Below are 17,947 nucleotides of genomic sequence, written 5' to 3' on the forward strand. Positions count from 1 at the left end.
AAAGACTGATCCCTAGACATACCAGAGGTGTGATCAGGTAAGAGGACTAAGCATCCCCTTGTTGACCTGGTACATACGCCGTGAGCCCTATATCTTGATCTGGTAAACGCAGTAATCCGTAGTCAAATCAGTGCGTAAAGAACGACCTGATAATTGGTATAAAACGCACCAGAGAGCATTCAACCCAATGATAGCTTGTTAGATCATTATAACGACAGTAGAATTTGCAAAATGTTGACTTTAAACGAGACTGTTGGAACCCCTGAAACATCAACGTATTTGTCAGTAGCCTGTCTTGATTTAAAACTTCATCATACTCAGAACATGCTATTGCGTATTGAATTAGCTGAGATACATAAAACACCATATGAGATGATGTTTTACAATGCTACACAAATATTTTCATTTTAAACAATACAATGCATTTCATTCAATAGTGAACAGGAAAAACCTAACCTAAAGGTTTGGATACATTTCAGGGCAATAACTTTTTCCACATCGAAAACAAAATCTGGAAAAACCTCCCTACACAAATATGGAAAGTGGACGATGGGGACGCTGAAGTCATCCTATTTATGTGTTGTGTTAGTTTGCAGTTGACATCTATGTTGAATACAATATCCAAATATAAACCAGATATGGCAGTAGTGTCTTTTATTCCGAGTTCATTGAAATATATTAAATCAACGTATGATGAAAATGGGTATTGTTAATAGATACAACGACGTTGATATATCTAAATGTGGATTTGAAGGCCACAACAAGATATTTTTTCTTCTCATGTGGGAAGTTTTGAATAAATTACGCCTCATGAGAATACATAAACAAGTCAGTTAATAATGGACCACAAGTTGTGCCCATGGGAATATTTACATACTCTGGAGGAGCTGAGTACGTAAAGATTGTCAATGAGGATCTCTAGCATCTATTTGATATAAACTTCAGAGTACGTGTAGAATCAGAGTGGCGTTTAATAAAGTAGTTTTTTGGAAGACTGAGTACAAGATGTGGATATCTCCGTGTCTCTGTATATTAAAGAATCAGCTGTCTATGATGTCAAGAATAGTATCGCAAACGGTACATCATACACCGGTCGGACAGTGATAAAAAATGGCAGTGCAATATCTGTATCCATAAAGACCAGGAAACTATTTTACCTACTTTTAGTCATAAAGTAGGTCACTGCACCAAGTAAGCTGAAATGCAAATCTCTGAGAGGAAAGGTTTGGATACATTTCAGGGCAATAACTTTTTCCACATCGAAAAAAAATCTGGAAAACTGTTTGACCTACTTCTACCTTTAAAGTAGTTTAAAGTGCATCAATCCAGCTGAAATACAAATTCAACTTGTATACCACCGAGAGGAAGCTTGTGACTAAACTTCAGTATATCTGTATCCGTAATGAAAAAAGTCTGGAAATCTCTCCGATATATTTTTAGCTCTAAAGAAGGTCACAATGCACAAATCCAGCTGAAATGCAAAATCACTTTTACACTTCTTGAGGACGAAATTGCGACCAAATTTCAACGCTGTATATGCATGCCTTACGGAAAAAGTCCGTAAAACATGACCTCGGACGGAGAGATGTACATCCGCGCCATAACATAATAGGTCCCGTCTGACAACGGACGTATTAAAAGCCTGGGGCCTGTTTTACAAAAGGTCGTAAGTCCTAGAATTAGTCGTAAGACATAACTTACGATGCACTGCCGAAGATTTAGAATTTGCGAGTTACGATGAAATTCGGTCTTCAGTTTACGACCGCCCGGGGGCGACCCTATTTCCTAAGTTTTGTCGTAAGTGTTCCACGGAATCTTTATTACTATGGGGTTATCAATAGCATTCAACATGGCTGCATTTCTAATGTTTGATGTCATAAATCAATCTCATGAATATACGTGTGTTGCAGGTGTTTCGCGATATGAATAACTTGTTGGACTACCTAAATGATGTTGAGGTAGTTTAGTGGTGTCGTTTGCTCAAGCGGTACATGCTAACAGATTTAATTAGTGCGGGGAGATGTAGAACATTCCATGAACAGAAGCAGTCTGTACCAACTGTCATTCGACAAGTACACACCGTGATTTATTATTGCCTGCATGCAGATATAGGACTATCATGCCACCTTTGTTTATTACAATGCACCGCTTCCTCTGATAACGTCACACAAAAGGTGGTCATGTACTCGTAGATCTACATATTCCCCAATGTGCGGATCAAACAAAAGCGACAGTTGTGAGTCACATGATCCATTCTACCGGGTAATGATGTTGGCTATTTCAAGCATTTTGAAAAAAGTATACATGTCATATTAGACCCTTATTTCGACACACCCCTTTCCAAGCAATGCGTACAGCTTGTATATATATATGCACATGTACAGTGAAACTGTGTTATCCAATCCAATAAATGCCTTAATAAATTTATACTTTATACCAATTATTAGAATTTAGGAAAAAGATTTAGTGGGGTTTTTTTCCAAATAAAAAATCCTGCACACGAAGAATCGCCTCTCTCCCTCCCTTTCTCCGCACAAACATTTTGGACAATGGTCATTATTTTTATGTTCATATGCAAATAAAGAGATATTTGATGGCTGCTCCAACACCCCCTATTTTGATATTATGATATCGTTAGGTCTCGCGCGGTGTCTATGATTATTTTCACAACCTCATGCACTGAAGTTTCGATAGGACATACAATTATTTAGGACTTAAGATTTATGCCTTTTTGTAACACGAGCCCCAGAACTTTAATTCATCATAAGGAATGTTTGTGCAATGTGTTGGAAAGTCGTCCGTTTTGATGTTGTTTTGGTGTTGATTTGGGAAAAAGTTATTTGATTCCAAAACTAATTTTTGTTGTTGAAATTTTGGAGAATCCATATTGATTTACTTCTTGAATATGTTGTAGTAAACTACATCTGAAGTTTTTCCCTCATAGCAGTGAATATTTTCGTAAGGAGTAAAGATGGGAGCTTGATAAACCATTTACTTGTACATACAATGAATGCTATTTACTGTGTGGAATGTAATTTACTCCCATGATTTCTCTATAAAGTCTAAGATAGTGGGAACATTTGTGTAGAGTTATAAAAGGAGAGGTGATATATTTCAATGTTTAAACATCATAGAACATTTACAAGTCCCTTATTTTGGGGCATTTTAAAGTTCTAATTATTACAACCAAACTAAGCTAAAAACGCTATGTACACAATGTATCTATCTACCATGTATCTATTTTTGTTTGTTTGTATCTATAAACAACACACCAGAGAGATTGAATGGATGAAACGTGAAGAACAGTGATCAATGTACAATCATATTTTGAAATTGAAATTTTAAGATTTACTTTATCTAGTTAAAAATGCAATTCAATCGAGAGAAAGTTAAAAAAAAATATGCTAGAGTATGACATACCATCTACAATAATACAGCTGAAATAACCAGGTCAAGAACAACCAGGTATGCTACTATTATTGTTTAATTTTACTTTTCCAACTGTGTTAGTGCTGTGTATCTTATCTCTGATTTTTATATATGTATTTGTGTTTTTATATAGTCCCTCTATATTTATGCATGTTTTATTTTTCCTAACTGTATTAGTGCTGTGATTTTTTACGCCCTTCTTACCCCTGATTTTTCTGTTTGTATCTAAGTTTTATATAGTCCCTGTATATCTACGCATGTTTTATTTTTCCTAACTGTATTAATGCTGTGATTTTTACGCCCTTCTTATCCCTGATTTTTCTGTTTGTATGTAAGTTTTATATAGTCCCTGTATATCTACGCATGTTTTATTTTTCCAAAATGTAATAGTGTTTTGTATCTTACAGCCTTCTTACCCCTGTTTTTTCTGTATGTATCTGTGTATTTGTTCATATAGTCCCTATATATGTATGCACAATGTGTGATGTTAACATACACGTATGTGTTTTTATTTTTATTTCTAACATTGTTTTATGACTGTGCTTATATATATACCATTTGTTCTATGTGTTGTATGCTATATAGTCGGTTACAGAGCTATTTAGCTCATGTTACTTGTTTATTGTAAATAGTTCCGACTTTAAATAAAGATTACTTACTTACAAATAAGCAGTCGACATATATACCTACTAATCTACCAACTAAAGCAATTTGATTCAAATTTGATATGTATATTTTATTCATGTTTCAAACTGAAGTCAATCATAATGAACTTTCAGTAAATAGCTCATAAAGTCATTTGTTTAAAAAGAAATCGTTTCAAAAACATAAGTGTAAATGGAAAATACAAATTATCCAACCATGATAAATCTTTCATTTAAATGTAAAGTTATCATACCTAGGGTCCAGAAGCATTTTTCTGCTTTCCAATGTTCATGACGTAATTCGACCTCGTCACGCGGTATCTGTATGTATGAACCTGCATCAGTCCCATTCTGAATGAAAAGGCCTGATCCAGTTCCCCAATGCTCGAAATCATCGACAAATCTGGCATGTTCTCGACTACAAATGCGCTCTGAAACAAAAACAACAAGGAAGACCGCTAAGATATTTGCACAGCATAAACTATCTCAACATGTAGATCAGCATAAGTTATCTCAACATGTAAATCAGCATAAGTTATCTCAACATGTAAATCAGCACAAGTTATCTCGACATGTAGATCAGCACAAGTTATCTCGACATGTAGATCAGCACAAGTTATCTCGACATGTAGATCAGCACAAGTTATCTCAACATGTAGATCAGCATAAGTTATCTCAACATGAAGATCAGCATAAGTTATCTCGACATGTAGATCAGCATCAGTTATCTCAACATGTAGATCAGCATAAGTTATCTCAACGTGTAAATCAGCATAAGTTATCTCAATATGTAAATCAGCATAAGTTATCTCAACATGTAGATCAGCACAAGTTATCTCAACATGTAAATCAGCATCAGTTATCTCAACATGTAGATCAGCACAAGTTATCTCAACATGTAAATACATTTGTGCATGACTAGTATCATATCAAAAACCAACTCCATCCTGAAAGACGTGGATTCACCCTAAATCTCATAAAATTTTACTAGCCGTCGCTAGTCATAAGACATAACTATGTTAAAAATCATTGTGCAATCCTGCTTACGAAATATTGCACTAGATTAAAAATTAAACACAAACAACCAAACACATGCAAACAAATGACCCAGATCTTAATGGCGATTGTATCCATGGCACCTGAAATAAAGAAAACAAACTTTTCCTCGGTAAATCATTCAGTCCCCTAGTAGAGATCATTCAGTCCCCGAGTAGAGATATTAGAGCACAAGTAGTAAATGAATGGTTCCTTTATTATCTTTTATTCAATTGCCTATGGACAGAAAATGTTGAATGTGTCGTAATGCAGACACACGTTGTAGCAATCTACTGTTAAATAATACACCTTATGGATACATGAAAAAGGGAAGATAACGAATCGTGATTATTCTCATAGAATACAAAATTTCCATTAGGGCAAACACGGTCTCGTAGAAACATCAGATGTTTGACCAGGTGCTTAGAAGGAGTAAGCGTCCTTTGTTGACCGGATACATCATCGTGAGCCTTATAGTTTAATCAAGTAGACGGAGTAATCCGTAATCAAAATCAGTATAAATGTAAAGATTTTGTAGCAATCGGTGTGAAACGTGACAGACAGCGTTCAAACTAATGATAGTTTGTAGTTGCAAATAAGGTCATTATAACAATCACAGAATTGCAAAATGTTGGCTTTAAACGAGATAATTGAAAATCAAGTTGGACTAAAACATTTGTAAGCATCAACAGATATAAGTTGAACCGAAGTCCCTATATCTATTATATTTTCAACATTAGCAATTGTATGTATATTATATGTTTTCCTTATTTCATTTTTTTTTAGCATATCTTATTGATATGCATAAAAAGAATAGAAAGTGATAATTTACAATCCCCACTTACATCGTTTAACAGGAGACAAATTTATTACTGTCATGTCTTGTAGTAGAGATAATAGAGCAATGATTTACTATGTCAACGTATTCTTTAACAAAGTACCTCAATTCATATTCACAGTTCAATATTACGATTGTAAGGAAGCTGAATATAACGAATAGTGATCAATCTCATAACTCCTATAAACAACACAAAATAGAGAGTTGGGCAAACACGGACCCGTGGATATACCAGAGGTGGGATCAGGTGCCTAGGAGGAGCAAGCATCCCCTATTGACCAGCGACACCCGCCGTGAACACTATATCTTGATCATATAAACGGGGTTATCCGTAGTCAAAATCAGTGTGCAAAGAACGGCCTAACAATCGGTATGAAACAAGTCAGACAGCATTTGACCCAATGATAGGGTATATTAGCAAACTAGATTGTTATAACGACCATAGAATTTGCAAATTGTTGAGTTCAATCGTGACAGTTGAAACCTCTACACCATCAACTTGTTTGTCAGTAGCCTGCCTCAATTTAAAAACTGATCATACGCAGAACAAGCTCATGTGTATCGAATCAGTTGAGAGATATAAATACCATATGTAGGTCATAATGGAATATTGCTACATATTTGTGAGAAGTTGACAATGGAGAAGCTGTAACCATCCCGTTTATCATAAAGTTGAGTTGTTAGTTTGCCGTTTCTATCCCCATGGGGATCCGGGTTAGAATAGGTTGTCGTAAGAGCCGACTAAATGGGGCGGTCCTTCGGATGATACCACAAAAACTGAGATCTTGTGTCACAGCAGATGTGGCACGATAAAGATCCTTCCCTGCTCAAAGGCCATAAGCCCCGAGCATAGGCCTAAATTTTGCAGCCCTTCACAAGCAATGGCGACGTCTCCATTTGAGTAAAATATTCTCGAGAGGGACGTTAAACAATATTCAATCAATCAAATGATACTGAAACTACTTAACTATGCTGCAAATACACCAGTCTGCTGTTTTATCCATTACTATCATGTTTTAGACGATGTTTAATTTGAATTACAATGATTTTCTCTCTGTTAGCTTCGTCAGTAAGATTTTTCTTTCTTCTCACGCAGTTTTTCAATACATTCTGCTTCATAAGAATATTAAAACAGGTCAGCTAACAAAGGAGCACGATTCATGCCCTTGGGAATTCCAATAGACTGTTGGAAGACCTGATCACCAAAGATATTGTCAATGAGGAACTCGAGCATAGTTTTTATTTTAACTTCAGAATACTTGTGCATGGAATCCGAGTGGTGTTTAGCAAGGTAATTGTTTAGATCACTAGATATGAATAGTTCCGTTTTCCATTTTTTTTTGAAGAAGCAATTCTCTATGATATCAAACAGCCTAGTCTTTAATCTACCATGACGAATGGTCATGTAAAGTAATGACTGGTTTGAGATAAGCTTTACGATTTTAAGTTTACTAAAATGTTTTTAGAACGTGTTCAGAATCCACTTTTAATTTACACCACTTCCGGTCAATGTAGTGGCACAGTACGTTTTGAGATTCTCCTTAGTAACTGTTAATATTTTCGTGAGGAGGAAACGTAGAGGCTTCGTAGAACACTTACTGGATCCAACAACGTATGTTGGTAAGGATTTTTATGAAGTTTTGGAATCCAGTATAGGTACGGTAATTCATATTCATCCGAACCCAATGAACTCATACGGACCCATGATCCATATCGTTTTTAAAAATGAAGAAAACATATTATGCATGCTTGGTGTAAATCATGCAAGGTGAAGATAACGAACAGTGATCAATCTCATAACTCCTATAAGCAATACAAAAAAAAAACATAGTTGGGCAAACACGGACCCCTGAACACGCTAGAGGTGCGATCAGGTGCCTAGGAGGAGTAAGCATCCCCTGTCGACCGGTCACACCCGTCGTGAACCCTATATCCTGATCAGGTAAACGGAGTTATCCGCAGTCAAAATCAGTGTGCCAAGAACGGCTTAACAATCGGTATGAAACACGTCAGACAGCATTTGACCCAATGATAGGTTGTATTGACTAACTAGACCGTTACAACGACCATAGAATTTGCGAAATGCTGACTTCAATCGAGACTGTTGAAACCCCTGTTTGTTTGTCAGTATCTTACATCGATTTAAATACTGACTATCATATAATGCGTCGATATTTCCACGAATCCATTATTAACTTTAAAATGAGTTTAATATCTAAAACGATGTTCTAGTCTTGAACTTGATCTTTTCTTGTGAAATTCCAGGGATTTGTAAAAGCAGCATGATTAGAATTATATATAATCAACCATTGTCACAGATAAGACATATATTTGTTAAGAAAGAAACCAATGTAAAACTTATACGGTACCAATTCTGATGCACCAGATGCGCATTTCGACAAATTATGTCTCTTCAGTGATGCTCAACCGAAATGTTTGAAATCCGAAAGAACAATAAAGTTTTAGAGCTTTTATAGGGAAAACAGTGTGCCAAAAAGTGGAGTCAAATTCGTCTAAGGATAAGAGCTATGCGTGAGGGAGTTAATCCTTAATTTTGAAATGAATTTCTAAATTTTATAACATCAATTAAATATACATCCGTATTTTCAAGCTAGTAATGAAGTACTTAGCTACTGGGCTGAAGAGACCCCCGAGTACTAACAGTCCACCAGCAGAGGCCTCGACCCAGGGGTCATAATGTAAAACTGATACGGTACCAATTTTGATGCAACAGATGCGCATTTCGACAAATTATGTCTCTTCAGTGATGCTCAACCGAAATGTTTGAAATCCGAAATAACAATGCAGTTTTAGAGCTATTATATGGAAAAGCAGTGTGCCACAAAAGTGCAGTCAAATTCGTTTAAGGATAAGATCTATGCGTGACATTCTTTGAAAATACATTTCCAGATAATAATACGGCGGGTGTGACCGGTCGACAGGGTATGCATACATGTACTCCTCCTAGACATCTGTTCCCACCTCTGGTGTGTCCAGGGTCCATGTTTGCCCAACTCTCTATTTTGTATTGCTTATAGGAGTTATTAGATTGATCACTGTTCGTTATCTTTACCTTTCCTGTGCGTGTAACACATCAATAAGATCATAGCAAATCAAATTCGTCCATTTTCAAATGATATTTGCCATACCTGGTTCAATGAAGTAAACTGTGAAGAAAATGAAGTCACCATCCTCGACATATGGATAATGAAGAGGTCGTTTTAATTTTCTCTGGCTGCTATTTACTGAAATTCCGTGGTCTTCTGTTATGGGATAAGGAGTATTGGAAGTTGTTGATGGATGTGGTGTTTCAGTTGCTGGTAGGGCTGCTGTAGGTGTTGATGGATGTGGTGTTTCAGTTGCTGGTGGGGCTGATGTAGGTGTTGATGGATGTGGTGTTTCAGTTGCTGGTGGGGCTGATGTAGGTGTTGATGGATGTGGTGTTTCAGTTGCTGGTGGGGCTGATGTAGGTGTTGATGGATGTGGTGTTTCAGGTGCTGGTGGGGCTGCTGTAGGTGTTGATGGATGTGGTGTTTCAGTTGCTGGTAGGGCTGCTGTAGGTGTTGATGGATGTGGTGTTTCAGGTGCTGGTGGGGCTGCTGTAGGTGTTGATGGATGTGGTGTTTCAGTTGGCCGTGGGGTTGTTGTGGGTGTTGATGGTTGTGGTGTTGTCGAAGGTGTGGACGGTTGTGGTGTTGAAGAAGGTGTTGGTGGTGGTGGTGTTGTCGAAGTTGTGGACGGTTGTGGTGTTGAAGAAGGTGTTGGTGGTGGTGGTGTTGTCGAAGTTGTGGACGGTTGTGGTGTTGAAGAAGGTGTTGGTGGTGGTGGTGTTGTAGAAGTTGGTGGTGGTGTTGTAGAAGGTGTTGACGGTTGTGGTGTTGTAGGAGGTGTTGACGGTTGTGTTGTTATAAATGGTATTAATGGTTCTTGTGTTGTAGGAGGTGTTGACGGTTGTGGTTTTGTAGGAGGTGTTGACGGTTGTGTTGTTATAAATGGTATTAATGGTTCTTGTGTTGTAAGAGGTGTTGACGGTTGTGTTATAAATGGTATTAATGGTTCTTGTGTTGTAAGAGGTGTTGACGGTTGTGTTATAAATGGTATTAATGGTTCTTGTGTTGTAAGAGGTGTTGACGGTTGTGTTATAAATGGTATTGATGGTTCCTGTGTTGTAAAAGTTGGAGATTGTCTTCTTCTTCTTTGTATCATTCCCTGAATTTTTTCTCCATCGTCTTTTTCACGCAATAAAGGGTGTTCTCTCATTTGTACACCCATCAATTTCATTTGTTCATTTTCTAAGACACGTTTTGGGATCTAAAAATAAATAATTTCCATATACACATCGCATTAATGTGATGTAATTGTGGTTATTCAAATCAATAATGACACACTGTCGTATTGTGTACTTTATATATACTGGGTTTTAAAACTTTACTAACCGATATGTGCCACGTTATTTGAGCAAGGGTTTAGAGAGATTCGGTTTTAAGATTCTAGAAATAGTTCAATGGAATTCCTACTTACTACATAAGAATAGAAAGTCCTGAAGCACTTAGGATAACAAGTTTCTTAACTATAAATTAAGATTCTACAGTATCATAAAAATTAGTAATGTTTTATCACATTTTATTGCATGCTACAATACATCACCTCAAAAGGATACTGTTTTTGATTTTTCAAGTGTGATCTAATCTAATGATATATGGACTTAGGTGCCAAATGTTAGTAGCCTGATTACCTGGCCGAGTGAGAATATTGAGGTTTCTCCCATCCCAACATATGCATTTTTGAATGCGACATTAAAACAATGATCTTCAGTCAGGGTACTTGCGCGTGTTGTAATTTCTGTAGTATGAGTCCTGAACCATTGGTTCAATGCTCAAGTACAACTGATATCAATGTCTTGTTGTAGTAATCATTCATATAGAATCAATCAATTCTCACTCTCTCATTCAGTAATCATTTATATAGAATCAATCAATTCTCACTCTCTCATTCAGTAACCATTCATATAGAATCAATCAATTCTCACTCTCTCATTCAGTAATCATTCATATAGATCAATCAATTCTCACACTGTCATTCAGTAATCATTCATATAGAATCAATCAATTCTCACACTCTCATTTAGTAATCATTCATATAGAATCAATGAATTCTCACACTCTCATTTAGTAATCATTCATATAGAATCAATCAATTCTCACACTCTCATTCAGTAATCATTCATAAAGAATCATTCAATTCTCACACTCTCAGTCAGTAATCATTCATATAGAATCAATCAATTCTCACTCTCTCATTCAGTAATCATTCATATAGAATCAATCAATTCTCACACTCTCATTCAGTAATCATTCATATTGAATCAATCAATTCTCATACTTTCATTCAGTAATCATTCATATAGAATCAACCAATTCTCACTCAGTAATCATTCATATAGAATCAATCAATTCTCACAATTCTCACACTCTCATTTAGTAATCATTCATATAGAATCAATCAATTCTCACTCTCTCATTCAGTAATCATTCATATAGAATCCATCAATTCTCACTCTCTCATTTAGTAATTATTCATATAAATTCAATCAATTCTCACTCTCTCATTCAGTAATCATTCATATAGATCAATCAATTCTCACACTGTCATTCAGTAATCATTCATATAGAATCAATCAATTCTCACACTCTCATTTAGTAATCATTCATATAGAATCAATGAATTCTCACACTCTCATTTAGTAATCATTCATATAGAATCAATCAATTCTCACACTCTCATTCAGTAATCATTCATAAAGAATCATTCAATTCTCACACTCTTAGTCAGTAATCATTCATATAGAATCAATCAATTCTCACTCTCTCATTCAGTAATCATTCATATAGAATCAATCAATTCTCACACTCTCATTCAGTAATCATTCATATTGAATCAATCAATTCTCATACTTTCATTCAGTAATCATTCATATAGAATCAACCAATTCTCACTCAGTAATCATTCATATAGAATCAATCAATTCTCACAATTCTCACACTCTCATTTAGTAATCATTCATATAGAATCAATCAATTCTCACTCTCTCATTCAGTAATCATTCATATAGAATCCATCAATTCTCACTCTCTCATTTAGTAATTATTCATATAAATTCAATCAATTCTCACTCTCTCATTCAGTAATCATTTATATAGAATCAATCAATTCTCACACTCTCATTCAGTAATCATTCATATAGAATCAATCAATTCTCACACTCTCATTCAGTAATCATTCATATAGAATCAATCAATTCTCACACTCTCATTCAGTAATCATTCATATAGAATCAATCAATTCTCACTTTCTCATTCAGTAATCATTCATATAGAATCAATCAATTCTCACACTCTCATTCAGTAATCATTCATATAGAATCAATCAATTCTCACACTCTTAATCAGTACTCTCATATAGAATCAATCAATTCTCATACTCTCATTCAGTAATCATTTATATAGAATAAATTAATTCTCACACTCTCATTCCGTAATCATTCATATAGAATCAATTCTCACTCTCTCATTCAGTAATCATTCATATAGAATCAATCAATTCTCACACTCTCATTCAGTAATCATTCATATAGAATCAATCAATTCTCACACTCTTAATCAGTACTCTCATATAGAATCAATCAATTCTCATACTCTCATTCAGTAATCATTTATATAGAATAAATTAATTCTCACACTCTCATTCCGTAATCATTCATATAGAATCAATCAATTCTCACTCTCTCATTCAGTAATCATTCATATAGAATCAATCAATTATCACACTCTTAATCAGTAATCATTCATATAGAATCAATCAATTCTCACACTCTCAATCAGTAACCATTCATATAGAATCAATCAATTCTCACACTCTCAATCAGTACTCTCATATAGAATCAATCAATTCTCACTCTCTCATTCAGTAATCATTCATATAGAATCAATCAATTCTCACTCTCTCATTCAGTAATCATTCATATAGAATCAATCAATTCTCACTCTCTCATTCAGTAATCATTCATATAGAATCAATCAATTCTCAATCTCTCATTCAGTAATCATTCATATAGAATCAATCAATTCTCACTCAGTAATAATTCATATGGAATCAATCAATTATCACTCTCATTCAGTAATCATTCATATAGAATCAATCAATTCTCACTCTCTCATTCAGTAATCATTCATATAGAATCAATCAATTCTCACTCTCTCATTCAGTAATCATTCATATAGAATCAATCAATTCTCACACTCTCAGTCAGTAATCATTCATATAGAATCAATCAATTCTCACTCTCTCATTCAGTAATCATTCATATAGAATCAATCAATTCTCACACTCTCATTCAGTAATCATTCATATTGAATCAATCAATTCTCATACTTTCATTCAGTAATCATTCATATAGAATCAACCAATTCTCACTCAGTAATCATTCATATAGAATCAATCAATTCTCACACTCTCATTCAGTAATCATTCATATAGAATCAATCAATTCTCACTCTCTCATTCAGTAATCATTCATATAGAATCAATCAATTCTCACTCTCTCATTCAGTAATCATTCATATAGAATCAATCAATTCTCACACTCTCAGTCAGTAATCATTCATATAGAATCAATCAATTCTCACTCTCTCATTCAGTAATCATTCATATAGAATCAATCAATTCTCACACTCTCATTCAGTAATCATTCATATTGAATCAATCAATTCTCATACTTTCATTCAGTAATCATTCATATAGAATCAACGAATTCTCACTCAGTAATGATTCATATAGAATCAATCAATTCTCACACTCTCATTTAGTAATGATTCATATCGAATCAATCAATTCTCACTCTCTCATTCAGCAATCATTCATATAGAATCAATCAATTCTCACTCTCTCATTCAGTAATCATTCATATAGAATCAATCAATTCTCACACTCTCATTCAGTAATCATTCATATAGAATCAATCAATTCTCACTCTCTCATTCAGTAATCATTCATATAGAATCAATCAATTCTCACTCTCTCATTCAGTAATCATTCATATAGAATCAATCAATTCTCACACTCTCAGTCAGTAATCATTCATATAGAATCAATCAATTCTCACTCTCTCATTCAGTAATCATTCATATAGAATCAATCAATTCTCACACTCTCATTCAGTAATCATTCATATTGAATCAATCAATTCTCATACTTTCATTCAGTAATCATTCATATAGAATCAACGAATTCTCACTCAGTAATGATTCATATAGAATCAATCAATTCTCACACTCTCATTTAGTAATGATTCATATCGAATCAATCAATTCTCACTCTCTCATTCAGCAATCATTCATATAGAATCAATCAATTCTCACTCTCTCATTCAGTAATCATTCATATAGAATCAATCAATTCTCACACTCTTAATCAGTAATCATTCATATAGAATCAATCAATTCTCACACTCTCATTCAGTACTCTCATATAGAATCAATCAATTCTCACTCTCTCATTCAGTAATCATTCATATAGAATCAATCAATTCTCACACTCTTAATCAGTAATCATTCATATAGAATCAATCAATTCTCACACTCTCAATCAGTACTCATTCATATAGAATCAATCAATTCTCACACTCTCAATCAGTAATCATTCATATAGAATCAATCAATTCTCACACTCTTAATCAGTACTCTCATATAGAATCAATCAATTCTCATACTCTCATTCAGTAATCATTTATATAGAATAAATTAATTCTCACACTCTCATTCCGTAATCATTCATATAGAATCAATCAATTCTCACTCTTTCATTCAGTAATCATTCATATCGAATCAATCAATTCTCACACTCTTAATCAGTAATCATTCATATAGAATCAATCAATTCTCACACTCTCAATCAGTAACCATTCATATAGAATCAATCAATTCTCACACTCTCAATCAGTACTCTCATATAGAATCAATCAATTCTCACTCTCTCATTCAGTAATCATTCATATAGAATCAATCAATTCTCACTCTCTCATTCAGTAATCATTCATATAGAATCAATCAATTCTCACACTCTCATTCAGTAATCATTCATATAGAATCAATCAATTCTCACACTCTCAATCAGTAATCATTCATATAGAATCAATCAATTCTCACTCAGTAATAATTCATATGGAATTAATCAATTCTCACTCTCTCATTCAGCAATCATTCATATAGAATCAATCAATTCTCACTCTCTCATTCAGTAATCATTCATATAGAATCAATCAATTCTCATACTTTCATTCAGTAATCATTCATATAGAATCAATCAATTCTCACTCTCTCATTCAGTAATCATTCATAAAGAATCAATCAATTCTCACACTCTCATTCAGTAATCATTTATATAGAATCAATCAATTCTCACACTCTCATATAGAATCAATCAATTCTCACTCTCTCATTCAGTAATCATTCATATAGAATCAATCAATTCTCACACTCTCATTCCGTAATCATTCATATAGAATCAATCAATTCTCACACTCTCATTCAGTAATCATTCATATAGAATCAATCAGTTCTCACTCTCTCATTCAGTAATCATTCATATAGAATCAATCAATTCTCACACTCTCATTTAGTAATCATTCATATAGAATCAATCAATTCTCATACTCTTATTCTCTTTCTTCTCTTCCTCTCTCTCAATATTATCATCCTCATTAATCTCTATATGTATTCCATTATTGTTGTCCCATTCGTTCACGATCTTCCCTGATTACACTTACTGTGATCTGTATCCCTGCTATAGGGTTAGGGTTAGGGTTAGTACACTTACTGTGGTCTGTATGCCTGCTGTAGGGTTAGGGTTAGTACACTTACTGTGGTTTGTATGCCTGCTATATTAGTACACTTACTGCGGTCTGTATCCCTGCTATATAACCGTGGACGTCATATATGAGTATCAGGCTTGGGTCATTTATTTTCCAGTATCGCTTTCCTAAAAATTTAGCTCGACTTCTTCTTTCTTGTCCTTCCGCCTGCTCAATTTCTATGAATAGGAGAATGTGATAATGATACAAATGATAATGATAAAATTGAATGGATATTCATTCTCTTTTGACAAGATTTCTGAACAACACTTACTTCTTTTAGAAAGTTTTTGTTTAACCTCAGACGTGTTTGTGAATCTCATAGGAGAGAGAGAGAGAGAGAGAGAGAGAGAGAGAGAGAGAGAGAGAGAGAGAGAGAGAGAGATTACCTCTACATTCATCACTTAGCAGCACATATCTAGCATCATGTGCATCGGACTCCCGCCTAGGAAGACCTCGGAAATTGTTTTCATTGAACAAATTCAGCCCCCATCTTACTGTCAAGGAAAATAGTCATACCTCATGTAAAATGATTCCGAATTTCAAAAGCAATTTTATATTTGTTTTCGTTTCCTTGTCACTGTCCAAAAACTGAAGTAAATCTAACCAACTGAAAAAGTGGAGGGTCCAATCATTTTACTTTGTGTTCTCAAGCTTTTATTTTTCTCATTCGCTAATTACACAATATAGACAACATATTAAACATGCATTCAAAAATAATATTCACGCATGCACAAGTAATTCATATAGATATATATATCACAATCTTGATACAAAATAAGTACAATAATATAGGGCTATTGAACTTATTTTGGTAAATATTGGCACGAGTTGGTTGTCAAAATGCACAAGCTTGCGAGTGCATTTTGACAGTCAACGAGTGCCAATATTCACCAATATAAGTTCAATAACGCTTTTATTATATAGCTAAAGTATATAGTTGTTAAATTACATCCCTTTTCACTTAAATATTCCAAAATAGACGAGAATTCATCAGTATTGGCATCTAAGGTGAAGGTGTGCAATATCAGCATGCATTTCTTAACTGTTCAATATTAAACCCGTCATTAATGCATGAAGCAAATTGATTTTGTGAATGGGGACATCATGATTTATGTACAGTTAAGCAAATGAGTATGATATCAAATACCGGCTCTGTCAGATTCGGAGGACCGTCGTCTGCCATTTTGGCTTGTTTACCTCAATATCGAACGCTCATACTCGGAATGTATCGCATGCACACAATTTACGCAATGCAAAGTTAACGTTCGAGAAATTCTCAGGATATTGAACGCTAACATTCTCTAGATTTTACGAATATTTTATAATAGACTATTTATTAGCTATATAATAATAAACTGTATACATTTAACCCAAAGGGTTTATTCTGTCTCAGTCATTAATTGTATGTATTTACACATTTTAAAAGTAATTTTTCATTTTTGGATGCAAAGGGATTACGAAATTTGATAACATTAGGTCTAGTATGAAATATTTTGGGTATATAATGTCGCCTAATATTATTCAAAGCAGGACAAATAAGACTTTGGGGAGGTTCTTTTTTAATTTGATTCATCTATACAATTTTAATTTGATTCATCTATACAATTTTATCAATTTTACATGTATTTAATAGTGTTACTGATTTTATCCGGAATTTTGTGTGGCATAGCCCTCTCAGTTTCTTTAAAGAATATCTTAATGTACTTACCCGATACCCAAATTTTAACATAGAGTCGGGAGGGGCAAACAAATATGTACTTTAAAGGCTGTCTAAAGAATATAATTACAAATGTAGTATTGTATTCAGGAAAAACATAACGAGGAAAACACTTTTCCGAGAAAAAGAGTCCATTTCCTGCCTACCTCTGAGGGCGTCCCACTCGGGTCGATCTACAAGGTTAAACACAAAAAATTAATATTATCTTACTGGTTGAAATATAAAGTAAAGTATTATCTTATTTGTATGACATCACAGATACCTGGCGATGCTGATCATAAGCAATGCCATATTTTGCGATAACATATAACATTTGGGATGAATTTAAAAGAATTTGAAATCATGAGAGTTTGTGATTAAGGCACTCAGCTTCA

At 34.3% G+C, this 17,947-nt stretch overlaps 1 protein-coding gene across 1 annotated transcript in view; it reads right to left on the reverse strand.

Moving 5' to 3' along the window:
• Positions 1 to 17,947, reverse strand: part of LOC125660234 (uncharacterized) — a 54,837-nt gene that overhangs the window by 36,598 nt on the left and 292 nt on the right. Inside the window, exons 2-5 of the mRNA XM_048892068.2 lie at positions 17,720 to 17,746; positions 16,243 to 16,350; positions 9,096 to 9,353; positions 4,328 to 4,504 (exon numbers count right to left, since the gene is read on the reverse strand). Coding sequence (XP_048748025.2) covers positions 4,328 to 4,504; positions 9,096 to 9,353; positions 16,243 to 16,350; positions 17,720 to 17,746 — 570 coding nt within the window. The remainder of the gene's footprint in view (positions 1 to 4,327; positions 4,505 to 9,095; positions 9,354 to 16,242; positions 16,351 to 17,719; positions 17,747 to 17,947) is intronic.

This window comes from Ostrea edulis, chromosome 9, assembly GCF_947568905.1.
Source record: "Ostrea edulis chromosome 9, xbOstEdul1.1, whole genome shotgun sequence".
Taxonomy (NCBI): Eukaryota; Metazoa; Mollusca; class Bivalvia; order Ostreida; family Ostreidae; genus Ostrea; species Ostrea edulis.